General features: G+C 35.2%; 1 protein-coding gene across 2 annotated transcripts in view; it reads left to right on the top strand.

Moving 5' to 3' along the window:
• Positions 1-12,106, top strand: part of LOC148949495 (uncharacterized) — a 216,254-nt gene that overhangs the window by 123,567 nt on the left and 80,581 nt on the right. Inside the window, exon 5 of one of the 2 annotated variants that reach the window (XM_089093515.1) lies at positions 8,502-8,626. In XM_089093515.1, coding sequence (XP_088949641.1) covers positions 8,502-8,626 — 125 coding nt within the window. Of the gene's footprint in view, positions 1-8,501; positions 8,627-12,106 lie in introns of those variants that run through there. The other variant, XM_089093517.1, reaches the window with a different exon arrangement.

Here is a 12,106-nt window from a genome sequence, read left to right as displayed (position 1 = left end):
TGTTTTTCTTTCTTTGACTGAATTTTCTTCTGTTTTAGCCTGAGCAGTATCCTCAATCTCACTGGGAGTTGATTTTGACATGTTTTCCCTTTCTTTGACCGAATTTTCTTCTGCTTTAGCATGAGCAGTATCCTGAATATCATTGGGAGTTGATTTTGACATATGTTTTTTCTTTCTTTGACCGAATTTTCTTCTGCTATAGCCTGAACAGTATCCTGAATCTCACTGGGAGTGGATTCTTTGACATATGTTTTTTTTCTTTGACCGAATTTTCTTCTGCTTTAGCCTGAGCAGTATCCTGAATCTCACTGGGAGTTGATTCTTTGGCATATGTTTTTTCTTTCTTTGACCGATTTTCTTCTGCTTTAATCTGAGCAGTATCTTGAATCTCACTGGGAGTTGATTCTTTGACATATGGTTTTTCTTTCTTTGACCAAATTTTCTTTTCAGTTCCAGTTGGAATTTGAAAACCTCTTTCTTTCCATACTTCTAAACTTGCTGTCATTCTCTGCTTTGCTGTAAGAGTTAATCCTTTGGCCTTGCCCTCTTTACGCTTTTCTTTTTCTCTGCTGTTTTTGTTCAATCAATCGTCCTTTGTTTTTGTTCTTCTTCCATTGAGGTTGGAGCATTAATATCAGTATCTTCCGTAGCTCCAACCACCTCCTTCGTAGTAGAAGGTCCAACAATTCTTTCTTTTACTTTTTCCACTATCTTTTTATCGGTCAGAGTACATGTGTAGGCCTATACTTTAATTTCTGGCTGAATTTGAATCGGCACCTTTGATGCTGGAGCATTAACAGTAATATCTTCAGCAGCTCCAATCACCTCTTTTTAAACAGTTCGTGGTGACGAACTGTAAGTAAGGAGCGACCCGATTCAATAGAAACCGAAACTCTAAAAAACGGAATTTTGATACCAACAGATACATAAAAAAAAATCATATTTTTATGCTGATTTCAAATATATAAGTTCCGTCAAGTTTAATCTTACCCATCAAAAGTTACGTGCCTGAGAATATTTGCCTTATTTTCGAAAAAAGGCGGAAACACCCTCGAAAAGTAATAAAACTTTAATGAAAATCACACCATCAGATTCAGCATATCAGAGAACCCTACTATAGAAGTTTCAAGCTCCTATCTGCGAAAATGTGGAATTTTGTATTTTTTGCCAAAAGAAAGATGTGTCTTTATTTGTTGTTTTTTTCCCCAGGGGCGATCGTATCGACCCAGTGATCCTATAATATCGCGGAAGGGCTCATTCGAGCGGAAATTAAAAGTTCCAGTGCCCTTTTTAAGTGACCAAAAAAATGGAGGACAACTAGGCCCCCTCCCAGGCTTATTTTTTTCCCAACGTCACCCGATCAAAATTTTGAGATTGCCATGGTCGAAAAATACAATAAAAAATACAATTCAGCGTGGTCGAAAAATACAATAACTATGTTTTTGAGTAGAATAGCAAGCCTTACCTTTGTTTTTAGGGGTTTCAGGCTATTTTTTGAAATTCCCTTAAATTTGTTTTCAAAATAACATTTTAATATTAAGACTAGTTTAGGCAATGGTTGGTTGCAATTCCTGAATCAGATAGAAATGGCAGTTTTTTCTCAATTCCCTTTTTTTTTTAACCCGTTTTTAAATTTTTGGTTACTATGGGCCTCGTTTACAAGGCTGCAGCTACCGCTGCAACCAGGATATATTCACATCTTCAATACTTCTAAATTCATTTACTGTGTTAGACGGGTTGTATGCTTTCCATGGCGTCCCTCCTTCAAGAAGACTGAAGCTAAAATAGGGTATTGTTTTTTGCCTTGGTAAAGAAGGGAACGAACACGGTATTGGACTTTACAGTCCCTACCGACGGTGCTGATCTCCGTTTCTTGGCCCTTCAGCCAGGAAATTCAATGGGGGGTTGGGGGCCAACTATCCTGTAATTTCGCACACCCTTCCTGTTTACCTTCCCCAGATTTCTCCAGGTACCCATTTAAAGCTGGGTCAACTCTGCCTGAGCTTACAGAGTCCCGCCACTCATCCCCGTCCCAAGCCAAATAATTGGCCTTGAATTAGGTCAATTATGGATTGTTGCGGTTAATCTAAAAATTAATGTTCACTTTTTTACGTCGTGAAATATTTAACAATTGCATGGTTCTTTCAATATTTAACCGACTTATTATGATATAACACTTTATATTGATGAACGTAAAGTGATGACATTATGCTTTTCTATAAAGTCGAAAAATGTTTTAAGTGTGAGAAGCACGTGGAAACCCTCTTCGTAATTTGTTTAGTAGTAAACAAAAAAAAATTCAGTTAACGAGACGATATTCTCTCATTATACCGTTGACAAAAAAAAAAGAGAATAAACTCATGAGACTGCCTCCTGGACAGGTAAATTATTATTTTTCTTAGTGTAATAAAAAAGGTTTAGCCGCAAATTAGCGTTTCATCTGCGAACAAACTGTACAAGAATTTTAAAGCGCATTTATTTAGTATATTAACTTTTATTGGAGGTCAAAACCCTTTAACAATAGTTGACATCAAAGGGTTGTGCACTCTAAGTACGTTAATTCGTGACTGTGTGCCTCTTGCCCTGCTTCTAAGAATGTACTTAGGTTTAGGTCTTTACACTCAATGAAAAACATTTGGCCAAGTGAACAACTGCTTAGTGGACATGGTCACAATGAAAAGCAGCTATTATTGTGTTTTCAAAAATTTCTACCATGTTGAATCGATGCAGACTATTTGGTGTATTCAGTTTATTTTATTAATGATTTTATTTCGGTTCATTTTCATTACCAGGTTGGCACAGATTTTCAAATTTGTCAAGCCTGAGAAGGGCGTGACATGACGTGCCACGTGAACAGTTCGTGGCGACGAACTGTAAGCAAGGAGTGACTCGGTCCAATAGCAACCGAAACTCTAAAAAATGGAATTTTGATAAAAATAGATGTATCGAAAGAATTAGCTTTGATTCCAAATATATGCAATTCATTGAGTTTAATGGCGCTCATCTAAAGCTACGAGCCGGAGAAAACTTACCTGATTTTCGAAAAACCAAAAGTCACGATATTTTAATGATAATTACCACACCAGATTCGGCACATCAGAGAACCCTACTGTGTTTTCAAGCTCCTATCTACAAAAATGTGGAATTTTGTATTTTTTTCGCCGGAAGAAAAAATCACGGATGGGTGATTATTGTTTTTCTTCCTTTTTCAGGGCTGATCGTATCGAACTAAATGTCCTAAAAGATCGGGAGAGGGTTCATTTGAACGGAACTCAAAATTTCTAGTCCCTTTTTGAGTTAGATTTTGAATATATGATTTAGCATAGTATAAAAGTCCAATAACTATGCTTTAGGTAAGTGGTTCTCAAACTGTGGTACGCGTATCCCTCGGGGTACGCCAAAATTTTTAGGGGGTACGTGGCTGGCCAACAACAAGATAAAACAACCCTTAACTCTAGGACTGACAATTTTATTTATATTTTAGCTATAGTTTACTTAGCACCGGTAACTGAGAAGGGGTACCTAAAACGTTTTGTGGGTAAAAAGAGGTACAGTGTCTAAATAAGTTTGAGAACCACTGCCTTAGGGGATGACATGACCCCTATAGTTCCTGGGGAACGGGCAGCAAGTTACGCAGTTCGCCCATTGTTCACAATATAGTAGCCTATCTAGTTATTGGGACATGTACGGTTTTTTGGGGAGAGGGGATGATTTTCTGCGGGAGATGGGGATTTTCCTGGCATGATTTGAAAAACGGTAAAATATTAACAACAAAGAAATTTGAAAAACGGTAATTACATTTTAAAATAATCATCTTAAAGTAATTAGCTACACTAAAACTTAAAACGAACAAAAATTATTCCGTATATGAGGGGGACTTCTCCTTCCTCAGCCCTCACTCTTTACGATAAAGTTTGCCTTTTTGTCAAATTTCTTTTGGAAAAAACTGCTCAATCACAAGGGCCGTTGAATTTGAATGAGAAGCGTTTTTAAAGAACTCTTAAGATTTCACCGTAAAGAGCAAGGGTTGAGGAAGGGAAAGGCCCCTCATATACGGAATATTTTTTGTTCGTTTTAAATTTTGATGTTGATCCGCACTTTCAGCTGAAGAAAACTTTTCAAGTTAAATTATTATAAAGAACTAAGTTAACAATGTTTCACCTTTGAAAATGCACTGGATATCGGTGAATGAGAAATAGTTTAAGAAGCCTAAACACGAAGATAAAGTGAGATCAATTGTATGCATAAGGGGAAGCTTGGAACCAAAATCAAGCAGAGTCAAGACTGTAGCTTGTATCTAGTAGTCGATCTCTCATAATTAGTGTGGTAATGATATTGTGACTGTAACATAACTACTAACCCGTTTATTCTGATGCAGTCCCAATAGAACCGTATAGCCTTCTTGTCATTCGACGTTTCTTTCACAGAACGTCAAAGATATTAGTCGGTGGGGAAACAAGCTTTATGGTTGTTTCTTACAAATCGACGTTTTTTTCCTTGCTTTCATTGGTTGACTTGCCCGCACAACTTAAATTTTTAGATTTATTCATTAATTACTTTAAAAATTAAAAGGGTTGTGAAATACATTCTAATTCTCAGGGCATATTCACCTCTCACAAATGCTGACAGCAGCAACTGCTAACCTAAAATGAACAGTATTATTTAGTTTCAGGACTGGAACTTATTTATTTTTATAACAACAATTCTTACTGTTCAAAACGGGTCTCAAGCATTTTTATTTAAGGCTATGTTTACAGATGGCGTAAAGCCACCACAAGCGAACGTTTTTTTTTTTTTTTTTTTTTAGGAATATTCCTCTTATTTAGTACCTAGATTTGCCTTTTATATTTCTGAATTTCTTTGTTATTTTATATTACAGATTGTACGACCATCTCTTCAAAATACTAAACATCCATAATTATTTTTCAGCTTCTCTGTAAGGTAGCAATTAAAAGACCTTTAGTTTATCCATGTTTTGTTTAAGTACCTATCATTGCATTCCAAAAACGAAAAAAGATTAGTTAAAAACCTGCATTTATATAGAGATAAAACCATCTGTTTTGTAGAGGCAGAACTATAAGTCATTCTGCATCTATTAGTTATTATGATTTTTAGTGATTTTACTTTTTTTTGCCAAATGTCTTGGTCATACTGTGGATTTAACCTGCGGACGAGTTTGTGGTTTTACCTCAGATGTTGGCTATTGACCGTATGACACTTAAGACTTCCGGTTTGTTATCCCAATTGCTGAAATTATGTATATGACCCTGAGGCGTTGCTTATTATTATTATTATTATTATATATATATATATATATATATATATATATATATATATATATATATATATATATATATATATATATATATATATATATATATATATATATATATATATATATATATATATATATATATATATATATATATATATATATATATACATATACATATATATTTAAGAAAGAGAGAGAGATTCTTCATCTTATTTTGTTACGGAGCAAAGCTACTGCTTTCGTAGTTTTGTTTTTATCGTGATGAATAGTTTTGTTTCGGTAAGGGTAAGGGATGGAAGTTGATACTTTTTGGTATGGGAATCGTGTGATGGAGATGCAGAATTTCCTGTATTTTTTTCAAGAATAAAAATAATGTAAATAATCTTTTTTTCTCGCCTACTGAATAGTACAAACAAGGAGCAAACGAATCTGTTTCGGCTTCGAAAAAAAAAGGCTCCTAGGAAATATTATATGTAGTAACAGACTTGTGTTGAACATCGAATTTACTTTACGGGGCCTTGGAACGAACATTTCTTATCTGTTTTAGATCTATGCGAAATGGTTTTGTAAAGTTTAATCTTGAACTTTTTTGGTACTTGCTAATAATACGGAACACGCTCAAGAATTTCGCTCTCTAAGATCTGACAAAAAACGGTTTGCCTTTCACAATCGGTTATGATTTGTTATTTTGATTGAGAAAAACTACGATGTATATAGAGGTGGCTAAGGGCTAGGTTAGGTTGGGTTAAGTATTTAATATAATGTGTTCTGCGCGGCCTGCTTTCCATATTTTTTTTGTCGCAGTTTCCATAATTTGGTTTCTAAAGCATTATATTATCATCATATTTTAGCATATTTCATTAGGATTAACCTAACTTTACTTCTTGGGTGTGTTCCATATAATTAACAAGTACCCTTTTTTTTATGAATTTTCTGATATTTTGTATTCATATAAGTTTGGGCCCAAAAGCCGACTGAGACACATTAAGCTACGATCCGACTTGTAAATCCGGGAAAAGAGGAAGGTTATTTAGAATCTTATCTTAACCCAACTTGACAGGAAGTAAAAGCTGGTGTCCTAGTTAGGCTTTTAACATTTCTGGACGCTATCTAGCCTGTATGGTGAAAAGGGGATGGGGTCCTTAAGCTATTGCCATCGTAACATCTACCAGAAGTGATCGTTGGTCACGAACAAACTTGGTAGGAAGTAAGATCTTAAAGTCCTAAGAATCAGAAACTGGCCCAATCTTTTTTACGATAGAAAAAGGGGGAGGGTTCCTAATTTTTTTGACCGCAGGACATCTTAAAGAAGAGGTTGGACAGATTTGGTGGAGAATAAAAATAAGTATTCTTTGTGTAGTTTTGGTGGCTCCTGTACTAGTGCACTAGATGTTGAACACGAAAGAAGTCAAGTTTGGTTAAGGCTAATAATAATAATAAAAAAGGATGAATATATAATAGTTTAGAACAAATTTGGGCTATATATTTGCACATTAGGGGTGGGGTGGGGGGATGGGGGATAAAGCATAGCATATATTAAATGCGTAACCTAGCCTAACCTAACCTAGGTACCTTCTCCCCCCTAAATCCCAAAAAAGAACAGTTTCAATATTGTAATCGCAATGAAACCCACGCTTTGCATTCCATTTCTCTATTGCTAATACTCTTTTGCGGGTTTCATGTCTAGCTTCTTGATACAGTCTATAGTGGTGTGTACGCATTAGTGCACAAATACCAGGGCTCCATATGTGATTCGACATTTGGGATGGGGGTGGGGGGTGGGGGTCAAATACTTGTCCAGAAAACGTAGTTTGATCCCTGCCAAATATTATGGGAAGTACGTGATCCAGAGTGTATGCAAACTATGAGCAGAGGGAAAGGGGTCTACTAGGTTGATGTTATTAGAACAACAATTCGGATCTCAGCCGAAATTTGTTAGAATTATTTCTATTGATGTAATAAATCAGCCTTTGTTTTGTTAGGGACCGACCGGAGAGGAGAAAGATCGACCCTAATTTCTTTTTGTTTAGACATTTTTAAGAAAATGTCCCCAGATCTCAACCAAATTCAGCGGAGAACAAGACCCAGTGTTCTAAATGTATCTTTGAAGAGTATTAGCCTGTTTTGACCTAAATGCTAGTCGTCAGGGTTAATGGTACGATGGATAATTTCCTAGTTATTCCTATGTAAATCTGGGATGGATTCAAATTCTGTGGGAGAGGAAGAAGAGCGTGTCACTAAATTCTATTCAGAAGTACATCTACCAGATAGAGATATTGAACCCAAACTAAATTTGTCGGGATGCACGAGCTTGGCTTGCAGTTGTAAGTTTGTATTGTTTGCACCTGATCCGACCTCTTTAGGAGGGGGTAGAGTCAGGGTATCAAGATTTCCTTTTCTCAGCCTAGTTACTAGACACACTGGCAAAATTCATTTAACTAAAGCTGGTCAATGGCTATAATTATAGTCTCGTCGCACTCAATTGAACTTCACTAGAGGAGGGCTGCATTTTGGGTATCCGTATTGGATTTCAAGCCAATTCGGTAGGGACTAGTAACCAGGATTTCTGTCCTGCCTTTAGATAGTTATAGTTCTATCCGACGACCATTGATTGATGCCAGTGATGTTCCGCAACTTTTACTAATGCGCAATGGTTACTGCAGTGTATTATGGGATCTTGGCACCAAAGGTCTAGTTCTTGTTCATTTCTAAAAATCACTTTTGCTTGATGTGAATCAGAATTCGAACCCTTTGGAGCTCGAATGGACAATCGAGGTTTGCTTAAATTGGTTAATTGCATGATTAAACTTTTAAGTTTTCAAGAAATTGTAATTTGATTGCAATTATATTCAGCTAAATTTGAATCATGATTTGAATCAGAAATTTTGCCACTTTCACTGCCTGTTATCTTTCTGTGTTTTTCTTTCGCTGTCCCACGTTTTTTCGGGCTGTGAAAAGATCCTTCCTCAATAATCTACCTTTTCTGCAATTTCGTGCTTCAAATCTACGATTTTTTGCTCTGATTAGGGCAACATATATAGCCTACTAATCTAAATAATTTGATATCGCTGCAGATGCGCACGTTTGCTGCAGATGTAAACGCTATATTTCACTGGCCCTACCTCTGGTGTGCACAAAAGTAGCTAACGTGCAGCCTTTTCTCAGGTTTGTTCTGACCTTATTCTTAATTGTTTTTCTTGTTTTTGTATTCATATCTCTTTTTTAGCGGGATTATATATGACGGAAAAAGAGTTCATCACATCAAGCCTCATTCTGATAGCTCATCATTTGAGGATGGTTTCCCTTATCACAAAATATATCATTCTGTTGCATATCCTGGTTCGAATTTAGGTGAGTGTCTAATTTAATTATCATTTTTTTGATTTGAATAAGCCTGTAAAATCTTTCCTCCCCGTATTTCTGACTATTCAAATGTATGATAATATAAAGCTTAATTTTGATATCTTGTAGGTCTACTACGAATATCTAAGGATTTAACCATACCTTTCAAAAAGTAGGATTCCTTCCGAATTTTTTTAGCCCTCCTGTAAAGTATTGATTAGATTTTCATGTGCTTTAGCTCATATGTTGTTGCTAAGCATTTAGTGCTAGTTTGCTTAGATGTCATCATGTGAACATTCGTTTAGAAAAAATATTAAAATTTTTTATGCTATCTTTGGTTTTATGTTACTTAATTAAAGTTTGTACATGAAAAATTACGAGATTTACCGCAACATAGGTGCAGACTTGTCTAGAATTTATGGTGGCGTCGGGGTGGAGCATTTTTCAAGGAGGAAAAGAGATTGAAGATACATAAACGAATAGTTTTGTATAGAGTTTTTGAAGGGGGGGAGATCCTTCCGTCTAATTTTAAGGAGAAAATTACCTTTTTCCTGTATCCAGACAATATAACATATTTTTGCATTGAATAATTGAAGGAGTCGCATTATGCACATTTTCTTAATGTTTTTTATTTCTGTTGAAAGATGTGACATGAGAAATTAAGGGAAGCTAAATTTACCTGTTGGAAAATTTGCCAACTCATTACCCAAAGAGGTTTGTATCCCTCTGTTATCATCGTCAGGACTTAATAACTGAAATGGCTCTTCTGTCAGTTGTTTACATTTATCAATGTCAGTTCGTAATTCACTTAATTACTTGGTCATTGGTAGATCTCCTGAGTACTTTTAAGTTGTTTAATCTATTACAAAGGCCCAATTGGATACAGGCTAATCTCTATATTGACTTTTACTCGTTGATCATATATGTGATTAATTAAAAAAAAGAAGTTTTTCCGAGGGGAGTAAAGAGCGAAGTTGAAACTTAAAACGGACAAAAATGATTGTTTCACAGCCTATCTAATATATATCAATAAAACTAGTACACATAAAACAACTAATTATGTTTCCCTATGTTTCTAGGATTATATAAAACTAACGCTTTACTGAAAACACAAAAGCTAAGTATAAAATTCAGGAATATTGATTTGGGATTCAAAAGTGATTATGCAGCCTGACAACAATATACTAATCTATAAAGTTTACCAGTCTTACACCAGTTGTGACATCAGTAACTTTCAGTATACAATTAAAATTATCTTAAGAAGCATAAGCTTAAAATTAAATATTTTTTTTAATAACCCGAAAGTCATTGAACAGCGTACAGAAATATTGGATTGATTTATCAGGTAGTGTTTTGGTCTCGCCAACTATAATACCAATAGTGAGTAATATACAATCTTAAATAGTAAGAAATGGGCTTTAATATTACGTGAACTGAAGATCAAATAAGGCATAATATGAGATCTGGAAATCCGGTTATTTCTCTCTATACAACAGTGAACTTCCACCTATGGTACAAATTCTAAAACTAGCCTATAGTCCTAATGCTATCAAGATGACTTTACTTCGAACTTATCTACAAACTAATCATGACATATCCTTTTCAGAACCAAAACGAGAGCCAGTCATTGAACTGATCAATAGTGCAAAAGTGATAGCATATTAAAAAAAAAAAAAAAAAAAAAAAAAAAAAAAAAAAAACGCTTTATTTTGTAAAAAGTGTCCTTAATTGGTTTGCTTTTACTGTACCAAAACTCCTATATTATTTTGTGTTTTCAGTGAAGTGCTAGTTTTCTATAATCCTTGAAACGCAGGGAAACATAATTAGTTGTTTTATTTGTACTGGTTCTATTGATATATATATATATATTAGATAGGCTGTGGAGTAATAATTTTTTTCATTTTTAAGTTTCAACTCCGCTCTTTACTTCGCAAAAACAAAAAACTTTGTTTTTTAAAATTAATCTTTGCTCATTTTTTATTAAAATTTAATGTAGAAACAACGCCTACATGATCTTTTTTATTTATACGCAATAATTTCTGTTCGTTTTAAGTTTTAATGTCACTCCTTAGTTTCAGTTGAAAACTTATTTTTTAATATAATTTCTAATCATCACCGATCTTGGGGAGATAAGCCACATCTAGAAAATAATGCAGACAACCTTGACAGCTACGAAAAACTTTAAGTTTATAACAAAAACTTAATTATTCATACTTTAGAAAAAAATACATGTTTTTCAGGAACGTTTGTTTTTCGATGAACAAAAAGCTCTTTTTACTCGATTGACTTCGCCTGAAGAAGCCACAATGAAGACATGGCTTTATAAATCGCCTACTGACTAGCAGAAACTAAAAGGCTACTGTAACAAAAGAGAACTGTTTAAGGGCTTATTTAAAAGGTTATTTTTATACATAATTATTTGAAAAAAACTACGTTTTCTAAAGAGTTAAAGAGGCTGAGTCACAAGTTCGAACCTTAAAACGTACAGGGATTAGGAGGTACAGTTGGGGGGCTGCCGCCCCCCAAACCCCCGGTGCCGTATATAAAAGGGGCTGTGTCCTCCTCAACGCCTCGCTCTTTACGCTAAAGTTTGACTTTCTCACAACTCTTTTTTTTAACAATAAAAACTTTAGCGTAAAGAGCGAGGCGTTGAGGAGGACACAGCCCCTTTTATATACGGAAGCGAGGGTTTGAGGGCGGCAGCCGCTAACTGTACCTCCTACTCCCTGTACGTTTTAAGGTTTAAATTTATGACTCAGCCTCTTTAACTCTTTCGAAAACGTAGTTTTTTTCAAATAATCTCTGCACGTTTTTGTCCAGTTTGTTTATTATTATTGCTTGACTTACTATTAGCTGATCATGTCAGGAGTTCAAGTGGGGGGGCTTTCGCCCCCCAAACCCCCGCTGTTGAAGATACTTGTTTTAAGGCTTTTAATTCCTGAATAATCAAATCAAATGCACAGTAAGATTTTCTTTTTTCAACTTTTCTTCGAGCTTCTGGTTGTACGACATGTTATCAAAGCAGTGGAGACTTACCTGTAACCTGAAGGCCGACTGTGATATTCTTCTGGAGAAGCCTGTTGAGCCGAAGGATTTAATAGATTGGATTTAAAAAGAAACTGAGTTTCTTTTTTAAACTTTAAATTCAATACATAAAAAATCTTCTCTGATGGGGAATCGAACCCGGATCTTCCGCCTGACAGTCAGGAACAACGACCATTGTACCACAGAGACACTTACAGAAATACTATTTTAGTCTCAGGTATCTATTTTTGACGCAAGTAAATCCCCACAAAACTTGATATTTGGTTTTTGGAAAATGGGGAAGGAAGGATCCGATTGAGCTGAAATTTTGAAGATAAGCTCCCAGGCCCCAGGAAAGCTTATCCTCTAAATTTCAGCCTGATCGGACAACGTTAAAGGGAGGCTGTGGTGGGAAAAATTAACATTTGCTCTTATAAGAAAACGAGGTTTTTCGTAAATGTAAAT

This window comes from Artemia sp. Qi Xiang Cuo, chromosome 8 (assembly GCF_049724085.1).
Source record: "Artemia sp. Qi Xiang Cuo chromosome 8, ASM4972408v1, whole genome shotgun sequence".
NCBI lineage: Eukaryota > Metazoa > Arthropoda > Branchiopoda > Anostraca > Artemiidae > Artemia > Artemia sp. Qi Xiang Cuo.
This window is presented reverse-complemented; position numbering and strand designations above follow the sequence as displayed.